General features: G+C 44.2%; 1 protein-coding gene across 2 annotated transcripts in view; it reads right to left on the bottom strand.

Moving 5' to 3' along the window:
- Positions 1-24,264, bottom strand: part of CLTC (clathrin heavy chain) — a 29,899-nt gene that overhangs the window by 5,095 nt on the left and 540 nt on the right. For both annotated transcript variants that reach the window (XM_032200681.1, XM_032200682.1), the window contains exons 2-30: positions 17,736-17,943; positions 15,316-15,584; positions 14,852-15,013; positions 14,022-14,135; positions 13,422-13,595; positions 12,749-12,946; positions 11,852-12,052; positions 11,300-11,452; positions 10,890-11,012; positions 10,500-10,637; positions 9,983-10,147; positions 9,685-9,865; positions 8,858-9,021; positions 7,451-7,576; positions 6,716-6,858; positions 6,107-6,341; positions 5,642-5,764; positions 5,400-5,545; positions 5,049-5,232; positions 4,612-4,804; positions 4,008-4,165; positions 3,630-3,794; positions 3,430-3,537; positions 3,136-3,303; positions 2,830-2,979; positions 2,428-2,559; positions 2,154-2,264; positions 1,288-1,458; positions 757-978 (exon numbers count right to left, since the gene is read on the bottom strand). In XM_032200681.1, coding sequence (XP_032056572.1) covers positions 757-978; positions 1,288-1,458; positions 2,154-2,264; positions 2,428-2,559; positions 2,830-2,979; positions 3,136-3,303; positions 3,430-3,537; positions 3,630-3,794; positions 4,008-4,165; positions 4,612-4,804; positions 5,049-5,232; positions 5,400-5,545; positions 5,642-5,764; positions 6,107-6,341; positions 6,716-6,858; positions 7,451-7,576; positions 8,858-9,021; positions 9,685-9,865; positions 9,983-10,147; positions 10,500-10,637; positions 10,890-11,012; positions 11,300-11,452; positions 11,852-12,052; positions 12,749-12,946; positions 13,422-13,595; positions 14,022-14,135; positions 14,852-15,013; positions 15,316-15,584; positions 17,736-17,943 — 4,785 coding nt within the window. The remainder of the gene's footprint in view (positions 1-756; positions 979-1,287; positions 1,459-2,153; positions 2,265-2,427; positions 2,560-2,829; positions 2,980-3,135; positions 3,304-3,429; positions 3,538-3,629; positions 3,795-4,007; positions 4,166-4,611; positions 4,805-5,048; positions 5,233-5,399; positions 5,546-5,641; positions 5,765-6,106; positions 6,342-6,715; positions 6,859-7,450; positions 7,577-8,857; positions 9,022-9,684; positions 9,866-9,982; positions 10,148-10,499; positions 10,638-10,889; positions 11,013-11,299; positions 11,453-11,851; positions 12,053-12,748; positions 12,947-13,421; positions 13,596-14,021; positions 14,136-14,851; positions 15,014-15,315; positions 15,585-17,735; positions 17,944-24,264) is intronic.

Below are 24,264 nucleotides of genomic sequence, written 5' to 3'. Positions count from 1 at the left end.
ACCTCCCACAAAGTTCAGCATTTAAGGATAGCAGCTTCCTGAAGGAAGCAACAGCCAGGCAAGTCTCCTGGACAAACGGGCACTATGGTGGTCTTCATCGACTCAAGCACTGAATTCAACTTTTACTTCTCATACAAAGAGTTCTGATCATTAAGGAATTTACACCATTTAATTTTAAGATACTCTAGCAGCTTCAGCAGGGCAAATCTTGCTAGTGACAGCTGGTATTTAGCTGTGACAAACCTGGTTCAAGTCTGTCAGAGCAGTACCAAGTATTTTCCCCATCCTAAAGTGACCTCACGCAAGAGTTGAGTCAAACAAATAGTTAGTGTCATTAGCATCAGAGCCATGGTTTAAAGTTAAGTGCACAGCAGACAAAGTTAAATCAAGTTCTGGCTATAAGGGTTTTTTAGTAAACATTTTAGAATCTAGTTAGAGCTTGTTCTCTGCTGGGATTCCTGACTGACATGGCATATAAAAAGCCTGAATCTTGGAACTACCTAAGACACTGCCCACAGTCAGACAAATACTACTGATGCAGGTTCTGCAACTGGTAGATAAGAGTGGAGTCTGCAAGTGTTTCAGCCTCTTAGAGGGCGAAGTCTCTCCCCAGATGGACTGAAAAACAAGTGTGGACATGGACAGACAGACATTTGACGAAGCCCATATCAATGTTAGTAGCAAGCAGACAGTCTCAAGGCATACACACCACAGTGACTAACAAGCTTTCACTGTTGGAGAAGCGCCTGCTCTTACCTTGGTCAAGTATTCCTTCATGACCTGAATGAAGTATGGCATGGCAAAGTCCATGATGTTGTGCCTCCATGCTGTTTCCAAGACAACGTCCGGCCTTAGAAGATCATAGCAGGTGAACAGACAAGCACCAAAGCATTCTTTCTTGTTCTCCTGCAAGAACCACTGCAACAATTCTTCCGCCAGCTCAGTATCTTTGGATTCTGAAGCATATTGCATTGCATCCTACAACAGGAGAGTCTGGTTAGCTTCACGTGCCATAGTATATTCACTGATGTGGGTGGGGTTCATAACTAAGCTGCAATTTATTAGTAACATTAGCAGAGAGGAGGCATTCTACAACTTGTTTCCAAGAAATCTTGGAAATACAGTGCTACTCTGCAGCAAGATGTGCCAGATTAGCAACAGGCACCACCTAGCGGCCTCCAAAAAGATGCAGCTTGACTGGAAAGTCGAGATTCCAAATTCTAGGAGTCAGTTAAAAGACTAGAAACAAGTAAAGTATGCTAAACCAGATCTGCGCACAAGTCTTACCTTATACAGTCTGTCTTTCTTGCAGAGTTCTACACTCTGTTTCCAGCGATTGTTTCCTTTGAAGAGATACGCAGCAATTCTTCGGAACTCTATCAGCTCATGTTTCTCCAAACGTTGAGCAAGAGAGATATTGTCAAAGTTGTCATATGCATCTATAGAAGTCCTAAGGGCCTGAGGCAAGAACAACAAAGTTATTCACATTTCACCCAAACAATTGCATCCTCAAAGATGTCAACACCTTCCATACATCTTCTGTATTCCTACTTCTAGTAAAATAAAAGTATACTAGTCAGACCTGCAGTGAGAGCTGCTTTTTTTTTTTTTTTTTTTTTGGAGAAGCTGGCATTTGACGCACATGGAGTTGAGAGTATTCTGGTTCATATTTTTCAGTAGCAATTGCTGTGGTCAAGAGACTGAATACCTACTGTACATGTTATGCAAATAGTAGAATAGTTAGATGTTTGCATTCTTTCCTTCGCATCCCCATTTGCTTTAAATAAAAGCTGGATCTGTCACACTCAAAGCAGTTGGTCAATTCCTAGAAGGAATAACCAAAAATGCCCCCAAAAAGCCACTGACAGTTCTTGACTTAATCCTTCCCTAGTCACTACTAGTTCAGTTTGAAGCAGCGAAGAACATACGCTTAAGGAATGTTAGTTAACAGTAAGCAGGCAGAATCTATTGAAAACAAGGGAGAAACCTGTTTCCAGATGTGAAAAGCAGACCTAGAGTGTTAAGTTAATACTGCCACAGGAGCCAGCTTGAACAGAACTTGTCTGAAGTTCAGGAGTAGATCTTTTACAAAGCACATACAACATGCGAGTCCCTGTCTGTTCCAGATACTGCTGTTACGAGACAAGACATACCTGGTAGTCTTCTTCAATAATGAAAAGGTTGTTCAGGGACTCGTTCACTGATTTGTTGTTGTGATTTTGAACAGAACGCAAGTAAGGCTTAACCAGTGGTAACTGTTTAACCTTCAAGGAAGCAGACAGATAAACTTAAGTCAAGGCAACTTGCTGTAGATTTCAGCATCCTCCCTGTGAGGCAGTGAAGTAGCTGAGCATTTTAAAATGCTTCTACAGCTAAATGCTTTTGCAATTTTAACTTCTCCTTTGATCTGAATAGTAGGGAAATTACCTTGGTGAAGAAAGTAACAGCACGAGTATGGTCAAGCCGAGGGGACAACACCATCAGCAGATCATTAAGCAACAGAGGTTTAAATTCCAAATAGAATTGAACGGCCTTGTAATACAGCTCCACATTAGCCACCTAGAAATGAGCAAGGACATACGTTCAGAGCAGAAACCTGATTGCAAAGGAATCCAAATGAAAGATGAACATAAACTTAGACATTCCAGCACAACCAAGCCTCCCTCCCCCCATTAATTTCTAGGGGTCCTTTTAGTTACTGTAGTTGATTTGTTTTAAAATTAAACAGCAATATCAAGAACTCCGGATTTTAAACAGACTACTAGTGAATGAAAAGAATGGAAGTACACACATCAAGAATTTTAATTCCTTTCACTAGTAAAGTTATACCTTAGTAATGATATCTTTGAACTGTCCTTCTTTCCAAGCATCTGTTGGGTGATTCATCATTGTGATTATGGCATTATCGTATTCTTCATACTTATCATACAAGAACACCAATTCAGCCCAGAGATGGGCCTGTTCTGCAGCTCTCAGAACCTAAGCAAAAGGCACATTAGAAATTCTAATTATTATATATATAATTATATTGCTATCAGTGCTTCTCATAACCTTGATGAGCTGCTACTGCAAAAGCTAGGGCACACACAATCCTGAGAGATGTGTTTTAAGTGTCATGTTTAATGGGTCTTTCACCTTGGGGATGTTGACTCTGGACCAGAACAGTTCCAAGTGCTCCCTCATCTTCTGTGGTTTGAACTTGGAGTAAAGAATTGCTAGCTCCGTAAACATTCCCATGTGTGCTCGCTCAAGCCCAAGTGCTGCTTCCAACATAGTTATCAGCTCTTCAAAGTAGCCGCGATCCTAAAAGATACAGTTAAGAAATGTTTCAACATTAGGAACCAAACAGACTCCAGATTTCCAGTTTTAAGCTACATTCTCTACTGGCAACTCTGCCCGTGACTGTAAAATAGCAGTCAACTTAGTTACCTGGTAATAATTGATTAGCTCTTCCAACTCATCTGCATGCACTACAATATGAAGTCCACACATCTGGGCCAGACGGAACTCTTTTCCATCAACACAAGCAAAGCAGACCTGGAATTGACAATTTTAGTATAGATTATTACAAAAGTTTCTGAAGAGACTACAGCTCTGTAGTTCTTAAGTTATTCAAGCAGTAAGTTTACCTCTTTCCACGTGCGAGTACTGTTTGCTTTCCGAGCTCCATCCACAGCCGCCTGGTATTCACCTAGGTGAACTAAAGTTGAGGCTAAACGGCCAAAGTTGGACACGTTGTTATACAACAGCTTAGCTGCTTCATACATCTTTTCATCGTAACAGCGATCGCCAACCTACAGCAGAACATAACCAGGTTATTCTTGCAGCTTTTCAGACAGACTTAAATAAAATGTGTAGCATTTAAGCCATTATCAAAAATGGAAATGCCTGCAAGGTTCAAAACCTACATATCTAAAGAGATAGAAGTCCCAACACCTCACTGATCAGTGAGGCATACAGAGCTTGCTGCTAACACTGGAAAAAAAAATCAAAAAAAAATCACTCACTTGCTGAATATGTGCGTTGTTGGGTCCATTGATAAACTCCTCTAGCTCTGCTAGACGGTTTGTTTTAGCAAGAGCAAAGATTAGTTCTGTTTCCACATACGACTCCCGGGCCTTCTTGCGTGCCATCTGAAGGTATTTCACCAGTTCTTCCCAGTTTCCTGTGAAATGGAGTTCAGAATGCTTAATCCCCATCACTGAGATCCTTTATGCTTAGGTTATACTACCAGCTCAACCTAGTTTGACGTATTTCAAAATATGATGATCCCCAACAATCACGGCTAGCTTTTATACCGTGTGTGTGCTACATTCATTAAGCCCATCGTAGTGACCTTAGATAAGTCAACTCTGCTGTTTAACTACATGTAAAGACCACCTTATAAGCAACTGCTCTGACAGAAGTCTCCAGCTGGGTAAAGAAGGTAGTCATAAGACAACTGATGATTCGCAAATAGAATATAACTTTTCCCATTCTTTAGGGCAGTCTTTAAGGGTCAGATGACTGCTTGAATCAAGAGACAGGTTTGACAGAACTGCTTTTGGAGCAGATCACGCAAAAGAGCTCGGCAACATCAACAGCAAAGACTTAAATAAAATGTAATCATACCACTGGCATTGGCAGCTTGAACAACTTCCATGTACGAGGAAGGATCATCTGCTTTAATATACGAGTCAATTGCTTCTTTTACCATTCCTTTCTGAAGCTGTGCTTTAGCCAGCTGACTCCACACAGCAGGCTCATTGCAGCGTTCAGCAAATTCATACGCACGATCCAGGTTTCCAATGTGCTCTATTAATACCTACAGAAAGGGTTGCCATGATCAGTCACTACCTATGAAGGTCAATTTTACCATACACGAAGCTGCGTTTCACATTGCAATTCCTCAGTGACTCCACACTGAATGTTGGTTTTACTTCATAGGACAAAGACACCAAGCAGCTTTTGGTGCCAACTGGTGTTAAGTACCAAAGTCACAAATTAACAGCAAAGTCCTTGTGTGAGGATGCACATCGCAAATTTACTGCAGACAAACTTTAAGATACCTGTACAGCTGACGTGTTGACATCAAATTTCCTGAAGATGGCAAACGCCTCCTCAAAGAGCTCGTTACTGATAGCTATATTGGCTATGTCTGGGGCATCATAGTTATCCAGGCGATTGATGTATTCCATGACACGGGTGCGATCAGCCTTAATAGCTGTAAGAATTAGAAGGTTCTGCAGATTCCTAAATGAAGAAAGAAAATAGTAGTACATAAATCAAGTAATGTTCAAGACATTCACCCTCCCCTCTGGAGAAGTTACTAGTTAATTTGCTGTTCCACCTTAGGGCAGCTCAACACCTACATCAGGTATAAATTCAAGTTTCTTAAACTCAAGGTTGACATTACATACCTGTGCTCACTGAACACAGAGTTATCAAGAACTATTTTCTCCAACAGTTCAATAAGCTCGTTAGGAAGATCTGCAGTCATGAAGGCCTTCACAGTGACAGACACTTCCTCAGGATCCTGGGTCTCTGACAACGCAGTCTGTACAACCTGTAGGCAGAGTCAAGCCATTGACACGTCAGGTAAGGCAGGTGCAAGCCAGTCAAGGTAATACATCACAGACTGTTAATATTTTATCAGCTATACCTGGTCAATCAGTGGTCTTCTGTAAGGGTTGCTTTCCAATAGCACACTGGCCCACAGTTCAGGGTCTTTACGGCGAACCAAGTAACGAGAAAGGCTTTTGAAGAGGGAGTTCTCATTGCACACCTAGTGAAAAAGCAAAGCCTTTTCAGATTGGAGTCACAACTACTGGAGTCTACCTGTGGACACACTAATTGTAAGCAACATCAAATAAGCCCCCTGAGATGGGAGCTAGAAATCCAGGGCTTTGATACTTCCATTAGCCTCCCATTCTAGGATTTCCAGAGCAATCTCCCATTTCTCGTTCATCTACAGAGGACACTCAAACAGCTACTTATTTGACTACAAGTGAGCACTTCCTAGCTTAGTATTTTTCAGGAAGTAAATGTTGTCAGCAATTATCCTGAAGTACCTATCCCATATTAGGTTAGAACTTAAACCATGAGTCAGCAGCCTTGGCATACATACATTGATGAGTTCCAAATCGCACTGTCCACGCTCATAAGCAACACAGGCCAGGTGAGGGTCCCTCTTCTCACAGTACTTGCCAACAACGCGGCTATCATAGTAAGGATTCTCACGCAGGAATCTCTCCGGGTTGTTGTTGCTATCAATGTATATTTTGGCCAACGCGTTGTGAGTTGCAGGCTCCTCACAACCCTCGTGAATTCTTGCTTCCAGCCAGGGCAGAAGCAATTTCAGCCTAGAAAGAAGGTAGTTTTGGATTAGAGGTTGAATAGGTATCCCCTCGCACATTTTCTTCATTATGGACTCTAGTGTAGAAGAGTCAGTAAATAAACCAGAATTACAGAGTACTCCATTCTGGCCTGAATTCTGGTTCACTATTACAATGGGATAACTTCTTGACATTTAAGAATCACATACTAAAGCAGCTCATTATCTCAAGACTACTTAATGGGGGTCCTCACATCAGCCAAGAATTACAGCAGACTTCTACTGCTTTCTCGCCCAAAGGCACCTTCTGGTTATCTGTCAGTACCAGGGTTAGTTACATACTGAGGATGCACACAGATAGATGAGCGTATAAGTATCAAGAGACTTGCAGACGTTCAGTACCTGTTTCTCTTCTCAACCTCTGCAACAAGTTCATCAGTTGAAAATTGGCCTCTCACAACAAGGATAAGGTTCTTGATCACATCTTCAGAGCAATCCACATCAAGCAGTCCCCCGATAACAACAGGCAGGCGGCTTGGGTTCACCTAAACAAGATAATTTTAAGAAATCAGCGTGTTGTCATGCAGCAGAGTCAGAACTTATCCCTAGAAATACACATGAAGGCTGCTTGCTCAGAGTGACCTCATCTTCCTGCCCTATCTCCTGAGGATCCGTACAGGCTTGAAAAAAAAATAATAAAAAAAAAAAATCAATTCTCCAGTCAGCAGGGGTTCGTAACACAGTTAAGCGGCTCACTAGCGCTCAGCCCCCATAGGAAGAGCTCCTAAGCAAGCCAACTTGTCCCTGCAATAAACAGTAGAGGAGAATCTCCCACCCTCCCTGCCCCAAAGCTGGAAGTTAAAATTATGCTAAGAAACCTCTAGTTCCTCTATCAAGAGTTCCTCCTTCATGAGGCACATTACTGGGGGGGTTACACTCTGACTGAAGAATAAATAAGAACTCTGACTCACATAAGGGCTAACTTGCCAAAGGCCACTAACAGATACTTAGATGTCAGTCTCAAGTATGAGGCTTTTTGCTGAATACTTATAAAAACATTGTGCTTATAGCTGCACACAATACTAGAAAGGTTGATCAGTTTGGCCCATTAAAGCTAAGTGAAAAATTGTAACTTACCTTCTGTACATAAATCTCGATGTACTTTTGGAGATTATTTCTGTACAGGTACAGCACCAAGTCATGGACAAAGTCAAAGCGATCACACACAATGATGAGCGGTAGCTGGTCAGTGAGTTTAGCTTCCTAGAAGGAGAAGAACTTGTGTAATTTGGTTTTGATCTCAGAGTCAAGCAGAAAGATACAATCAAATTGTTAAAGCAAGCTGAACTTGGAAAGCCCCAAATTCAATGGTCAATCAATTAATGACAGCTTATTATTTGACTTTTTTTTTAAAAAAAAAAACAACACAATATGCAGCAAGTAAGAATACACCCACATCAGGGCCTACAGCAAGAAGCTTTCTGAAGTTTAACTGTGCTGCTTTGCGTGGCAGGGTCTACAAAATGTTACAACACAGTACAACTATTGTGAGTCTAAGCTATAGGCAGCATTTTTAATTGCCACTGGTTATTGGTGTGCAGGATTAGCACTCTGGGATTTCAAAAAAGACATTTAACCAAAACTAAATTAAGTTGTGGACCATAATGGAAAGCTTCCACACAGAACTGACTCCAAACACCAGGTGTCCTGTGATACCTTGTAGCACTGGATTTAGAGAACAGTGAGAATTAAGCTAGTAGTCGTACTGAAATTGTTAATCAGATTAAGTTATCTAGAACTATTCCACTTTGAGCATAAGATTACAATCGTTACAATACAGAAGCTCATCTACATGGTGGACACCAGTCCAGAAACGCATTTCAGAGCACTTATTTGAACATGCACATCCCAGAATATAATCCTACAGATACAAATTGTAGTTAAGGACTTTACACAGGGAGGCCTGTACTGGGAGATTTACCTGGTACATGTCCTGCACATTCCAGACATGGAACAGCACAAAAAACAATAGCTTTCATCAGGAATTTGACAGCTTGGTAACTTATCTTAGGTGGCTTGGTCATTTTACATACCTTACACCTCAGTGACACCAGTTTATTTTACAGAATTCTCATTTGAAGTGTTTTGCCATCTTCAGATGTGATCAGCAAAATCTAGGACTATGCTATATAACTGACAAACATGAAGGCAGGAAATGTTCCCAGATAAAGTTTTCCCCTCCCACATTGTTTCCAAGATATTTCTAGCAACGTTACATTTGTCAACAAGCTCAGCACTAATAATGGGCTACAGAATGGGAACTTCTTCAGAACTATGTTACAGAGGTGCTCTGAATCCCAGCAGGAACAGTCAACGTGCATTTACACAGACTGGCATTATCCTAGCAGAGCTAAACTGCAGTTCACCTGGCTGAAGTTTCAGAAAGTGTATAGAAGTAAAACGAATTGATAGATCAACCTTGAACTCTGAAAGCATTCATGCAATTAACTGACACCAACACAATCCACACTGTCCAAATATTACCTTGAGGAAGTTTTTAACACGTTCTGGATCATAGCAGTTGCTTTCCCTGCAGATTCTTTCTACTTCTTTAATTTGCCCTGTCTTGCATGCAGCTTGAATATACTTGAAGTGCACATCTGGATCCTGGCTGAAGTTTACAATAGAGCCCAGGAAATAAAACAAACCTTGAAGGAAATGGTCAACATGTTATTTTGCTAGTACTTAAGTTGGATGAGTTTTAGCTTGTGGGAAAGCCTACCTAGTTTTGATTACATGGAAATCTGAAATTGGACTAGTGCAGAAGCTTATAAAGAACTTTTAATTCAAGTATTGCAATTATTTTACAAAGACCAGATGCTCTAGCCAAGCTGTACCTGCTGTTCTCCATGTATTACATAGACTAGCATATCATATACAACTTTGATGAATAGTAATGTATTCCCATCAATTGGGAGAGATCAACTTTGTTGAAATAATATCCAGCACGTGCCTTCCTTACACCCCTACACAAGAGCAAGGAAGGGTTCCAAAAATCAGAAGTAGCTGGGTCCAAGCCACACTCGCAACCTTTCACCAAAACAAGCACACAGTAAAAAAGCTGCTTACCACAACTTGCAGCTAAATCACACTTAATCAAGTCCTATGTGCCATCAGCTTTAAGCGACTTGGAAGTCACTTGCCTGAAGTAATCAATGTTGTGTGTATGTTTTTCAGAAAAAGCACACTATGCAAGAAATCCATCCATAATAGCACCACATTCCATTAACCATCCTCCAAATCCTTCATGTATACATGTATGAAAAAGTAAGCACTAGTTCCTTTTGCTAAAGACAGGAGCATGAACTTACCTTCAAAGCTCTTGAAGGACTCAAAGAGTTCAATAAGCGACTGTGTTGACAGTTGTTCGTGGTATTTTGAAGCTACCTGGACACAGATCTGCAGGTTCTGACGAATGTTAGCAGATAACATAGCACGCAGACACTCCAGCGAGTCTTCTACCGATAAGGAGCCAAAATAGTTCACTAACCACTGCAAAAATACATAAGCCATTTTAGACCCAAGTAAAACACTACACTCTGAAGTCAAAGTGGAAAGAAATCGTTAATTTCTTAGCTTTTGATAGATTCAGGAAATTTGATTTTATACCTCAGGATTGAGAAGATGAGTGTGAACTACTGCACGCTTGATGTCGTACAAGTCTGTGAAGTGTTCGAGTGCTCTCTGCAGCAAGCCAGCTTTCTCACACAGCTGAGCTATGTGAGCCCGGTCATAATGAGTAAACATTTGGTTTCCCAGGATAGCATCTGCAACCTAGAAGTAATAACAGAAAGTTTCATTTAGCTCCTACAGCACTGTCACAATTCAATGTGCAGCTCCCCATAAACAAAACTTTCTAGCTTGAGAAACTGTATTTCAATTGTAGCAAAGAAGCCAAGAATTAACAGTAACACTCACAGCAGTTCTATGCAATTGAGCAATTCAGAAATGATCTGAAAAGAAGAGAAACTACCTTACGGCTTTGAAGCATCTAAAAAATATAACAGAATTCTAGCTTTACAGTTGAAGCAGAGATTCTTTCAAGATTTTAAACATTTATCAGTGGCATTTGATATGAACCACAAACTAGAGGCTCGTCTAATTCAGATAAAATTGCAAAGTATACCTGAGGCGCATGCATGAGGTTCATCTCAAGTAAACGTGTTTGCAGGGGACCTTCTGAGGGACGATTATTCTTCAGTGCATCCAGCAAGAAGGCTGTACATTGCTGAATTAAGTTATATTCCATAAAGACATCCACAATCTGCAAAAAAGATTAGGCTTTTGACTTGTAATTGAAAGCACATTTAGACAAAGCAATATTAAGGGCAGCTTCGAACATATCAAGCTGTCACATAGTGTTCTTAAAACTAGGCAAGAAACCGCATTGTCCCAGTAGGGTAAACCCAAACAAACAGTTCAAAGTATTTTCCCTGATGTATGGAAGAGGAGTATGGCTCCTCTTAACAATTTATCACCTCGGGAGTTAACATGTAACAGCAATAAAATTATTTACTTGTGTTATGTCTGCAAGAGGCTCTTCATCTTGAACAAGCATTTGTGCAAACTGCTGTCCTTGATCAGGGCTGATTCTCATTACGTTCCTCAGCAAGAAAATCCAGTCTGGAGTATACCCAACCTGAAGAGAGAGTGAGAAGTAGTAACTCTGCAAGAACACAGAGCTCAGTAAAAGCTACTGTCAGTATCTTACACAAAGCAGTCACAATTTCCTCATTTGGAGGAGGCTACACAGGGAAGGATGCAGGGATACATGTAAGAAGTCTAGGAATAATTAGCAACAAAACTTTGGACCAAGAGAGGCAATACAAACTCTCAGATGCCCCCAAGAATACTTTTAGTAATTGTAGAGCATACATAAATTATTCCTAAATATAGAACAGGCAGAGCAACTTAGTTTCCTCTCACCTTCTTAGCATACAAAACAATCTTCTGGACTTGTCCTGTTTCAGCAAAACACTGAATGACTTTGTTTGGAACATTGGCTCTCAGGTAGACACTAAGTGCTAGTGTAGGATCTACAGATTTCACGAGATCTCCAAGCTCCTCTGAACACTCCAGCTGTTTAAAAGAGATAAATACAGTAAGCCCACCCCAACAGTGTCATGATGAAATGTGTTTCATTTGCATCTCATTTGTCTTCCTTATAGGATTTCCTTAAAAAGAATAATAATAATCTAAGGCCAAGCTTGATAGAGTTATCTGACGCTTTCATCTACAGGAATGTTTCTTAGGTTGGTCTGACAAGAGTCAGAAATGCATTTGTAGGGCTAAAAAGAACTAGGTTATCAGATATCAGCCTGTTTCTTCAGCTAATTACAGAAATCTAAATGCAGCTCAAAGTAATCAATTATTTGATGACACAGTGCATTGAGGAGTTGCCCAGTTGAGCTTTCCTCAAAAAAAGCACTACCAGGCAGTTATCTTCGAGTACCTAAGAGGTATCTATTCCAAATTTACCTTGTCTTCTTTTAACCATTTCTCCAAGAGCTGTTTGCGTCCCTGCTGAAGAACTGGTCTGCAGAGTTCCAGCGACTCATACTTATTCAGCTGCCCTTGGTCAAGCAGAATACCAAAGTACTGGAGTAAAGGAGAAGTCTGTCCTGGCTGAGCTGGAACACTCTGGAACCGACGGATGGTGTCTGGAGTACGCAGGATTCCCTGCCAGAAATAGAGATGCACTTTAGTTTCCTGTTCTGCTATTGTGGCTTGGCAAGATTTCCTCCAGAAAGCTGAAGTTGGAAATGCTTACTGCAGCAACATTATGTTTTGCCAACCCAGAAAACAGTCAGCAGTACCACTGAGCATTGCATTTGAGATGTTTTAATAGAAGATGTGCAATAGTAGCCTATTAAATCTGTATTGCTGCTGGAATTAGTTTAACATCATAGGACTGTCCTACAGAATTAAGTCATTCTTGTTCTTGCAAGCAAGTTCCTCTCATCTGAATTTACTATGCTAAACAATCTCCAGCCTTAGTGAATCTTCAATCTTAGCATCTCTCCATTTTATTCTGTTTACAGATGCAGCCTCAGTTAGAGGTTGTCATTTCAAAGAGACTTTTCCTGTCATTGGAGGGATTAAAATTTATACCAGAAGCATTAAGTCACATAGCCATTGCTTCTTTCAGTTCCTTCCCCCCCTCTATAGACTTCATACAAGCTTTAGAACCTTCCAGCATTTAGAACATTCCAGTACTCTCAGCACACAGCATACTGGATCTTCATGGGAATGTTAACAAGTACTACATTAGGACAGGTCTCTGGTCTTGCCACTCGGATGAATTCAGAGAACTTTCCTGAAGCATGAAGCTTAAGCCAGCAGAGTTCAGTACTATTCAAACTGTTCATCCTTTACCTTTGGAGCATTAGCTGCCACTTTTGCTGCCTCTGAATAGTTCCCTTGTGCAAACAGTGCATTGAATTTTCTAGCAAAAAGTTCCTCAGCTCCAGCCAGGTTGTTGCGGACAGCCATTCGTAAAGCCAGGTCAGGATTCTGGAGCACATTGGTGATGTAGGGAATAATATTCTCTTCTTCCACACATACTGACAGCACCTGAATAAATGATTGAGGAAAACTTTCAGTTAGTCCAAATATAAGAGAAGAGGCAAGTGCTAAGTTAACCTCTAAACGTAAAGCTATAGCATACACTGAAATGTATGGCTCAGAACATGCAGACTTGAGATGTCCTGAACGTGGAATTTCAAGTTAGCATATTTAAGACTTCACTAGCAGGTGCTCTGTAAGAGGGTAACATCTGCCCAAAACAGAAATACATTCTAGTTCTATCCTCAACAGGAAGAGGGTGCTTAGATCCACTGACTGTCATTACAAAAAAAAAAAAAAAAAGGTAAAAAATGCAGACAAGCTGCACTCCTGTTCAGATATTTGATACTATCATGCTCCTCACTCTGATATTCTGCCTTGTTCATTCATGTAGACTTTCAGACATCAATAAGAACACTGTAGCCTATCATTAAAGGCCAGCTGGATTGGCTAAGCAAGTAGTTTCCAAGCCAAGCTTTCTTACTTGTCCCTTTCTGTTTACTCCTATAATTCCGGCTGTTGCTTCATGCTGGGCAGTAACAAATATGGTCTCTCCACTGATTCTGTTCATGTAGATACAGGTGCCAGTTTCCAGGTCATACAAGTGGATATAGCCATACTTTGTTATCAGAAACACCACATCATGCTTGTCACTGATCTGCAAGACAGGAATAGATTAATCAGATTTGGTATTGGATAAAACGAGTAAGTAATTTTTAGAATTGGACAGCTGTGCCATTTCAGGAGGACTAGAAGTGCTTTTTTTTTTTTGTCCCCAGCTGAATACTTGAGTACTCTCATAGCAGAATCAAATTTTAAGAGTTTGGAAAGCAGTTAAATATACATGAGTATTTGTTCCATATATAAGAACAAGCTGTCTTTGAATCTGCTTGTCCCCAAGTAGATTCAAAATACAAGCAGATTCAAGATACTTTAACTCTACTAAAGCAGGAGCAGAAACCACACCAGTTAGTTTAGTCCCAAACCTCAGGTTTATATTGGCCAACTAACTGCCAGTGCCCTGCTTCACAATCATATCCACTGAGGGAAGCTACAGATTTGTTTTTATGTGCAATTATCATACCTGCATTGCAACAGGAAAGTCATTTTGTGCTTCCGGAGGAAAGAAGACATCCACTGCTTTCTTTGGAAACGGCTGATTCCCAGTCGGTGGTGTACCAACTTCAATGATATGCAACTGTGCAATAGGTAAGATTAGTCCATCAGTTCCCAAATGATTCACAGAACAATAGACTTTAACAATAAAGATACAGCAGTTCTACTGCTGATGATCCTTAATCCCAAGATTATGCAAGCAGAGGAGCTAAGCCAGCCTTCCTGAACATTTGCACAGGCATAAGGTGTAACATGCTGTATTCATTCTCAGTTGTTTTCCTCATCTATGGAATGTGATCTTTAGTTATCTCTAGATACTTAGAACTTTAATGATTCTTTTAGATCACTTTTTCTGCACTCTTTTGACTTGCTTAACATATTGACACAGTTCATATATTTCTGACATTTATATTGATTGCTAACTAGCCTGGTAACATTAGCATTTAATTTTTTCATCCAATAACTTGGAAGTTAAGCTTGGTACTGGGGATCAGCAAAGAGATTACAACAGCTTTTCCCTTAAGCTTTGCTTGTGAAGGCACATCCTTCAAGCAGCTAATTAGCTTGCCAGTCATGACACATCACCTCACTTCATGACTGGAACAGACTTCTCTACTTCAGGTAGCCCCTGCTGTGAAGCTGTGTACGCCTCAGTTTTCATGTACACTAGAGGAATAGCATCCAGACTGACACCTTTTTCCTAGAGGCAAATTTGTGCATTAAACCACTTGTTTTCCTGGAGGCAGATGACCAGGATGAGTTATTAAAGATTAAAACATGTTTAAAACCAAGTCTTACCTTACCCCCAGCTTGCCCTCTTACTGCAAAACAGAAGAGAGTGGATTCTTCAGCATTTCCTTCCATCTTGAACTGCGCAAAGCTGGCTGCGTGCCCCTCAATCGGTTGTGACACTTTTCTATCTACAGAATAGAGCTGCATTGCTCCCACAACACGGTTTTGCTAGAAAAGACAGAACAGGAGTCAGAAGTAGCAAGCACGTGGTCAACAAAGTCCTCTAAGTTAGTGTTAGCAAATACGTTGCACTATTAAGCTGAAGCTTAATAGCTTCAGCCATTTCTTCTTAATAGCTATTTCTTCTTAATGCCATGCTTTCTCTTACAAATATATCACAGCAGATTAACTTTTTGTGTGTTTATACCAGTACTGCAAGATTTTCAGTTACACTTAAGATTTTACGATCAAGAGAAGCACTTGCACTTGTGTTCCAAACAATATTTTAATAGTCCTTCACAGTAAAGTACCTGTGCAGATATGCCAGTCAGCAGCAGCCACTTCTGCTTGGCATCAGTACGGTAGTTGATGATCTGGCAGCCAGCAAGACTCGAATGGCGATCAAACATTTTCACGGGCTGGGACTCCCCCTCCATGCTCCAGTGGTAGACTGCATTATCCGTTACAAGGGCAACAGTATTCAGAGAGATCCACTTCCAGAAGGTGACATCATCTGTCATTGTATGAGCCTTCATCTTGCTCTTCATCTCAATGTTGAATATTTGAAGTGTTTTCCCAGCTGAAAAGCACGACATCGTTAGCCAGGTGGCAGTTTTCACCTGTTACTTCAAGCAGTGGTTAAAAGCAGAAGAGCTGCAGTATGATGCTAAACACTCGTGAAGTTTTTAGAAAATGCTATGATATATTGGCAATGTCATTCAGTGATCAGCTACTAATTCTAACCAGACCACATTCCTAATTTCACTACCACGTAATTGTATGCTTTCTGGTCTGAATTTGCCATTACTGACCGACCAAACAGATGTGGAAAACAGCTTGGTAGGAAACAAAAGCTTCAGCGACACAAGTTGTATGATACTTCATACATCAAAGCCAGGTTAAAGTAAAGCTAAGTGTCTTGAAAGTTGCAAGGAAAGCTGTGCCAGTGTCATTAAAAATGATGTCCACATCTGTTTCAAGTATAACAGGGCATAACACAGGAAGGTCAGGCTGGCAGAGCCTTTCCTAATTGAGACTCATTAACCAAAAGCCTTAAGTTGCACCATCGGGATACACAGAGCTACTGGCTGCAAACCAAACGAACACACACTGTGCAAGGAAAGGACTCTAGTGACCAACACAAGCTCTAAGAGGTAAGAGGACAAGTTATTTCAGTTACACACAATGCTGAATACATACATCATGAACAGCCACCTGCAATCACTTCTACCAGAGTTTTTACAGCGCAGTGGTATATAAGATATCATTTCTTCCTGTTGAATAGGCAAGGAGGGTTCTGACCGAGCTCCGCTAGTTTTAGGAGGTAGCTACTTAAGCACACTCTACTGTAGCATAAAAGGAACATTAAAGACATAAAACTAAGTCCAGGTCAGGGTCTCTGTTAAGGTTGCTAGCTGTATCTCAGCTTGATAAAGCCAAAGCCATACGGACAAGTGCCTTCACTCAGCAAGGACTAGTTCAGGTGAAAGCCACCATTACTTCAGCCCACTGAAATATGATGCAGAGCCAGAAGTTTCTCCAGAGCTTGGAGAAGGGTGTCCAGTAGTGTTACTCAAGCTACAGGCTAGCCATTTATTTCCACGTCTAGTGCAGCTGAAGCCTTAGAGTGAAGGGATATTAGATTCAGGTAGCATCTATCCTACATGCTAGAGCAGGGATATTAACAGCCAAAAATTAGATACGAGTCTAAAGGGCCAGTCCTGTTTATAAAAAGCTTAATATCAAGAACACGATAGTCTAAAAGTGCCCTGAGTTTGAATGGATTAAGTTTCTGAATCTTAAGGATTCACTTGTTTGAGAGGGCATGAAAAAAACTCCGAATTTAGGCTTTCAGTTATTTAACACCACTGTTCAGCCACGTCCACCATAAACCTGAGTCATTCGATTCTGCTTTCTCTTTTCATAGAACAGGACAGTAACTGGTACAGTCAGTCGAGATAACTCACCATCTGCACACACAAGAGAGCATTAAAGTTGTGACAAAACAGTAGGACAGTATTAAAATCAAACTTAGGTAATATTGAACACATTTAAATATTTCCATTGGCAATATATTAATTTATAGTGATAGAATATTTGAGGCTTCCTGGGAGGAAGAGGCTGACACTTCTGGAGCCTCCAAAGGAATGATTGTTCTGTGTATTGGCAGAGATAAGGAGCGAGCTGACCTTGTGCTTCGTGCACTACACAAGTCGTCCACGGATAGTTTTACTTTCTCTATCAGGGGCTGATACAATAAATATGCACCAATCAGTGCACCAGCCTTGTGCAGCGTGGCAAAGACTACAGCCTCTGCAAATATTTCCCCTCCTCCCCAGCCTTGGTATTCTACTCTGTACAGAGAGGTTCAGCTGATGGATCCTATACACTCAGGAGATCAGGTCTCACTTCCCCTAAGAGGATTCCAGGCTAGAGACTCCAGAAGTAGCCCAAAGCTTGAACTTTCCTTCCAGCTCTCCGTGCTCTGAAGCCATAAATACTCTCACTGGGCAGCAAAAAACTCATCCTAATGATAAGCGGCAAGCCTTAACTGAAACTTATTACCCAGCTACCTTCAGAGTAACCAAAAAATCACTGAACTTAAGCTCCCATTAAGCTGTGGAAAATTGGTAAGGGATCCTCCCACCTAAGTTGCCTGACAGATTTAAGTCAGTCACAAACCAGTACTACAGAAAGCTCTGCAGTGACTCCACGCATTTCTTTTCCATACCTTTTAATGCAATAACTTTACTGGCAGGGTTCATGATAGCACTGTCGGCTGAAATCGGCCTCCGAATGGGGTTGCTGGGGTCGTTCATGTCGATGATCACCACTTGCGCCTGCTCTCCCACCTTCTCTCTTATACAGATGAATTTGTCAGACTCCATCGTCAGAGTGCTGAACCCGATGTTTGCTGGGTTGATGCCCAGGTTTTGGAGCTGGAAAAGAAGAAGGTTTGGCATTAAATTATTACCTCAACACAGCCACCGACAGCTTTGGGAGAAGCTGCAGGAGAAGCCAGGCCTCCTGTATCCTTCCACCACAACACAAACCGAAAGCACATTACCCACAAGAGCCGTGACACCACGATTCTTGCCCACCTTCAGTTACACCCAGCAGGCTTTTTGGAGACCCACAGCGTTCAGGCACTTGGTACCTTATCTCCAAGGTCTGTTACAGTCTATTTTTTCAAGAGCCCAGCCTCTCAAATGGTTTAAGGCACATGGCAGTTGCCTGCTCCTGGTTGCAGTGCTAGCCACAGCCTCAGTACCCACTTGCATCAGCTTTGCTTCCAGAGCCCTCTGTCACTCCACTTGAACTTGGCAGCTATCACTATTTCAAGCTTAGCGCCACACGTGAGGGGCCTGAGCTTTATCTTTATCCTTGCAGAGTTAAAAAAAGCTACCTGTCTCGCAGTTAGCCCAGCCCTCTCCGGCAGCGAGGCCTTGCAGAGCTAACAGCTACGAAACAGAGCCTGCTGAAAGCAGCAGTGGCTCACCTGCAGCCTTCCTTGGTACGCCGGGCATCTACAAAGCATCTCCTTTCCTGCTGAGCCAGCCTGCTGCTGTGAAGCTTTACATGCCTACCTTTACATGGCACTTCTAGCACAGCTTGCAGCAAAACACAGCTCAGGCAACGCCACTGCACTGTGCTTGCAGACTGATGGATCAGGATGGCAGTACTGAGACAAAGCTGTACTTCTGCTGTTAGAAATGGATAAAATTGGTTACTTCACATCGCAGACACACATCCAGCCTGTGGCAGGCATCCCTTAGAACCATAGGCTCACTTTTCTACCACTAGAGGAGTCAGCCCTCCTCCTAACACCTCAGCCTTTTTAGGAGACCCCCTGAGCTCCAGGCCCCGTCCCGCTGCCCGGAGGGGCTGGTTGCTAGCTCTTCTGAGCCATTTCAGCGTCACTGTGCTAATCTGCAGCACCACACCGAGCTCTTATCAGCTGTGCTCCGAAGGCTTGGAGGTGACCACGCCTCGGCTGCTCTGTTCCAGCGGCTCCTGATAGAGAGGGGGTTTTACTGCACTTCCCCTTTGCCCCAGGGAGCAAGCACCACCTCCCTGTGCCAGGTTAGCAGAACTTCACAAGGGGCATTGCTAACAACGGGCTCTGCCAGCCAGGGCATCAGGGCAACCAGATCTCGGTGCATCTTGAAGTACTGGCTCAAAAGCAAGGTGGTTTTAGCCCTCTGTGTTCACAGAAGAAGAGTATTTCTTGAAAATGGTTCAGCCTTCGGTTCTACAGGCACCCTGCACGCAAGTCCCTTGCCCTAAAGGGCAGCACTTTGTTACAATTATCTTGCCAGATGGTAAGACGGGAAGCAGGACAGATTTAAGCAAGTTACCATGACTGCCCAGTCGAATCCTGCCTTGGAAAAATGGGTACCTACATCCCCTGCAGCTCCACGCACTGAGCTCAGTCCCAAGAGAGCTCCCCTCACACCCAGCCACTTCCAGGTGAAGGAGCCGTGTTTTAGCTGGCTCTCCTAGGGGAGAACTGTCTTGATGCTGGAAATTGAGCCCTGCCTCCTGGACGGGGCAGAGCTCTGCTGCTCAGATCGAGGGGGGCAAGGTCCAGTGCCCCAGAACCTGAGCACAGGTCCTCCAGCAGCACGGATTCACTTGCAAGGTTTCAGATTTCCACGTCACACCTTCACTCAGGTGTTCTCCAGGCTAAGCCTGGTGCCTGTACACCAGCTGAGCACTGCCAATTGCAACTGGTCCCATCCCTGGGGGAAGAGCTTTGGAGTCCTACCAGCTTGGTCTGGAAGAGACCTCCTAGGACGGGGCATTTCCTTCTACTCAGCTGCAAGCTTCACAAGCACTATTTCAGCCAGCAAGCACAGCTTCCTCGTTAGAGGAGGGCCCTCTCAGAGGGCTGAGGACTCCGCCCAGCAGAAACTCGCAGCACTCTGCCCAAATGGACATGAGCAGAACAAACCCAAGCACGTCCCGGCAGCTGGCAGACCTCTTCGGGAGGCCCGGACTTGACCACTGGGTCAGAGTTGCTTGGATGCTGCAGGATGGATTTATCTTAATTGTGCTCAAAGTGCCACCTGCTAGGCGTCACACCTGAGGTAGCCAGCCCTGGCTAGCAGTGGGGATGTGGTCCTTTATGAACCTCATAATATTTTCTGAGGCTAGACAGTTCTTTGAAACAGATTCAGTTGGCAGGGGAGTTCTGAAGCAAGCCTGGAGCAGCTTTCTGATGGAGCTGTGACCTTTTCGAGGTCTTTAAGTACCCAAGTTCCTCCTGCTAAGATCTAATCTTTTAACCTCAACAGATCCCATGAACCAAGTTTGCTTCAAGCCCCGAGCCAGGCAGGTTACCCCCATCGGGACGACCTCAGCAGTGGCTTGCACAAGAGCTTCAGCAGCCAGCAGTGCCACCTGCCTCGTGGTAACTTCTGGCCCTGCTCAGCCCGATGCACAGAGCTCTCCAGAGGCCAGACTTGCCGGCAGTATCAGTCACTCCCTTCCCCAACCAGGCTAAAGTTCAGGTGGCTGAGGCAGAAGCATTTGTGAAGCTAAGCAAACAGAGACTGAGATTATTATTAGGAAACATGACAGGCGTGTTTCTTTGGAGGCTTTTATTATGAAGACTTCACTACTACTCCACATACGAGCTGTAGTGCAGACTCAGGAGTTAGAAGGGCACAGGGTTCTACAGCAGGGTTTTTTTTTTTTTCCCTTAAAGATGAGAAGAAGAAGGAACCAGCCACCACTCTTGCTTTACGCTATGACAATCGCTTCCTTGGCTTTCATAGAAATACAAAAGCAGAACTTGCTGGCCGTGCTTGGGCAACCAATTTTCAGCTCAAGTTATTTTACAGCAACGTGTGCTGGAGCTGAGTGGTGCTGCTGTCCCGAGGCACGCAGAGCAGAAAACATTCGGCCCAGGAGCCGCTCTGCAGAACAGGCTGCTGCAGGGCCACAGCCCCGAGGGGCTCCTCCAGCTGCAGGTCAGGTGGCGAATGGAAGCGTGGTGGCTGTGTTTGTGTGGAGGTTTGCACTGCCACATTCCTCACGGATGTTCCCGGTACCTCACCCAGGGAAGCTGCCGCGCTACACACGCCTGCCACCAACCTGAACGGCAGAACTGCTGACAGGAGCCGCTGCGCCGACCCCTTCCTGGAACATTTGCTTTCTTTCTGACACTTTGCTTAGCTGTCAAATAATTTCTCCTTGCCTACGAGGAAGGGCACAGAAGCGCTGAGCTTGCGTTTCACCTCGGCTCTCACACAACAGGATGTGAGCGCTGCTCTCGGAGCCACGAGCAGCTGCTGAGCCCCTGCCCAGAGCCTCCTTATCTGCCTGCAGCTGGGAAGTGCCAGCCAACAGACACGTTCCCAGCCTTTGAGGAGCACGGAGGGGTTTGTTTGGTTTAAATAAAGCACCTCGCTGCACAGCCAGTCACGGTACTGCGAGCACAAGGCCGTGTTTTCCTGAGCTCTGATAGGGCCAGGCAGGCACCAGGCTGCACTTGTGCTGCTCGTTTCGTTCCAGCCGTGATGCTCAGCTAACTTCTCAGAGATTTATACCCAGATTTATTTGATACCCAGGCTGACCCCTCAGAGCTGCTGACTGCAGTCCCGTAATGCAGAAACCACCATGAGTTAAGCTCTGAGGCACTTGGTGTGTATCAGTGCAAGGTAAGAGCCACAGCGTGCGGCTGGCTAGGAAGTCATGCTTACAGCAGATAAGAGACCTCTGTAATGTTGAGGAACCCTTCTACATCCTTCCTATCCCCTGCCTCACCCCAGCAGGCTGAGGTACTCATCCGGTCCCGGCGCCACGCTGCTTACAGGCCACAGCCGAGCCCCCACCTGCCCAAATCCAGGCACGGCTGCAATCACCAGCACCTGCTGCGAGGGGACGTGCTCATGAAGCACTTAGCTAATTACTCCCATCCAATTAGCTGACACACTCTTTGGGTTGTCTGGATTCTTCCTTCCAGACTCTGCCCTACACCTCTGCAAGAACATCCCAAGCCCATGGGCTTTAGGAAATAACACCCATGAAGCTGGGTGGGAAAAACTCCCCCAAAACAGGGGGACAAGCAGTTGTTTGTATTTTGTTTTTAATTTCACCCCTCCAATTCAGAGGCATCAACTCCCAGACTCACTAGAATGGGATCCGAGCAGCCACATTTGCAGTCGCTCAACACGCCACACGGCCTGCTTCCTCATGGCTACTTCGAATAAAAAGCTCCACTATAAAACTTTATGGCGAGAGCCTGGAAGTTGTAATAGCAAGGAATCAAGGTTTCTTCTTGGAAATTCTCAAGGAAAAGTTTCTCCACCGCGTGTCGTTGCTGTTCTGTGGCAGGGCAGGCATCTACAGTAGACAACACACCGATAACGCCCTGGGTATCTGCAGCTCCTGAGATTCCAAAGCTATGTAATGGCACTCGAGCCTGACAAACAGCCTGAAACCTGACTACACACCTGGATCTTACACTTAAAAAAATACCACGAAAGGTCACTTACACCTAGAGAAAGCCCCCAAGCCACATCTCACTTGGCCAGCCGAGATCTTCAGGGCTGAAGATCAGGAGAGAGCTTTGTACAGTTACCTGACCATTCTCTGACCTGCAGGGGATCCACGGAAAACTGCTGCCAATTAACACCGCCCGTAGCATGATGGTCTTCTAGACTAATTAAGAGCATCTTCTAACCATAGCCTTCCAAAAACCTTCCCATTCACATCTACCACCTGCCAGTTTATGAGTAAGGCCCCACTGGGGTACCTTGCTGTGCCATTAAACATTAGCTACACACTTGCAAGCGTTGCGCAAGGCCCCATGGCAGTTTCCCTCGATGATGGGGGGCAGGCACAGCTCAAGAAATTGCATTATTCGATCCATCAGGACTCCAGAGAACTGATGTAAACATGCTAAAGCTATTCTGGACAGCCAAAACACTGCAAAATCAACACTTCTGCTCTCAGAATCGAGTCCAACAGCAAGTCAGATGTTTCAGCACCCCCCAAAAGGCAAGTTCCTCCCAGTTTTTTCAATGAAACAGAAAGAGGAAGCTCTGTAGTTGCACCAAACCGGAGCATGATGGGCAAGAGCCACGTGCACGCAGGCTCAGAAGGCAGGACAGCAAGTCTTATACAGAGCAGCTCACAGAGGCAGTTGTAGGAGAAACTGCTTAAATCAATGCTCTTTGTGAGATGGGACAGGAGCAGCTAACTCCTTCAGTCCATGCAGGCACATCCCATGACTTGGCCCGAAACCTATCAGCACTCCTGGCGCGCAGCAGATGAGTTTCCTTATGTAATTGTGCTCATGGCACTGGAGACCTGGCACACGCAGGGTTTGTATCTTTAATAATGCATCGCAGATGTGATTCACAGTGCTTTATTAGGAGCTGGGCTACCCCCAGCTCAGTTTCACCTGCGAATAGCAGAACCTTCCCAACACCCAGCTCTAGGCTCTGTGGCTGCCAGCAAATAACATTTTTTTTTTTAGTGTAACATGGCATTATGGCTATGGCAATTCACACAACAAAATGAGTATTTTGCAAGTGTTCTTTTATCAAGGTGCCTAGAAATAAAGCTCTTTCCAATTGGGTTAGAAAGAAGTCACTGCCCCTCATGCGAGCCATCACTACGTTGGTGCCTGCCCCAGCCAGCCACAAACCACACACATGAGCTGACATCCCAGGGCACTGGGGCTACGGGAGGGTTGCCACGAACTGGACATCAGAAGACCCAACCTTAACACATCAACGTAACCTTTATTACACGAGTTCTCCACTAAAATTTCTCCCCAGCAGCGAGGACAAGCTGAGCACCCCCAGAGGTGCAGGAAGCCAGGAGGAGAAGCCCGGCCCGCAGCGCTTCTCCCTGCGCCCGTCAGATGCGAGGCCCCGCATTGCACAACCGGGCCACCGCTTCCAGCCCCCTCCCTGTGCTCCGGCTTCACCCAGAGCCACGGCTGTGCGCCGAGGCGACCTCTCGAATCCAACCAGACCCAGGATTTTGTTATTCAAATTCGGGATCCGTCCCTGGGAGCTGCCCAAAGCCGCCTTGACGAAGCCGAAGGCTCGCTCGGCTGCTATCTCCCAGCACCCGGCGGGCACCGGCTGAGCCCCGCGGCCCGCACAGCCCCAGCCGTACTGCGGGGCCAGCCTGCGGCAGCGCCGCCGCCGCGCTCCGCCTCTCCGGAAAGCGGCGCCAGGAGCGGCGACGGCGACAAAACCGCCCCAGACACCGCAGGACGGGGAGAGGGGGCCTCGCCC

The sequence above is a fragment of the Aythya fuligula genome, chromosome 20 (assembly GCF_009819795.1).
Source record: "Aythya fuligula isolate bAytFul2 chromosome 20, bAytFul2.pri, whole genome shotgun sequence".
In the NCBI taxonomy this organism is placed as follows: Eukaryota; Metazoa; Chordata; class Aves; order Anseriformes; family Anatidae; genus Aythya; species Aythya fuligula.
This window is presented reverse-complemented; position numbering and strand designations above follow the sequence as displayed.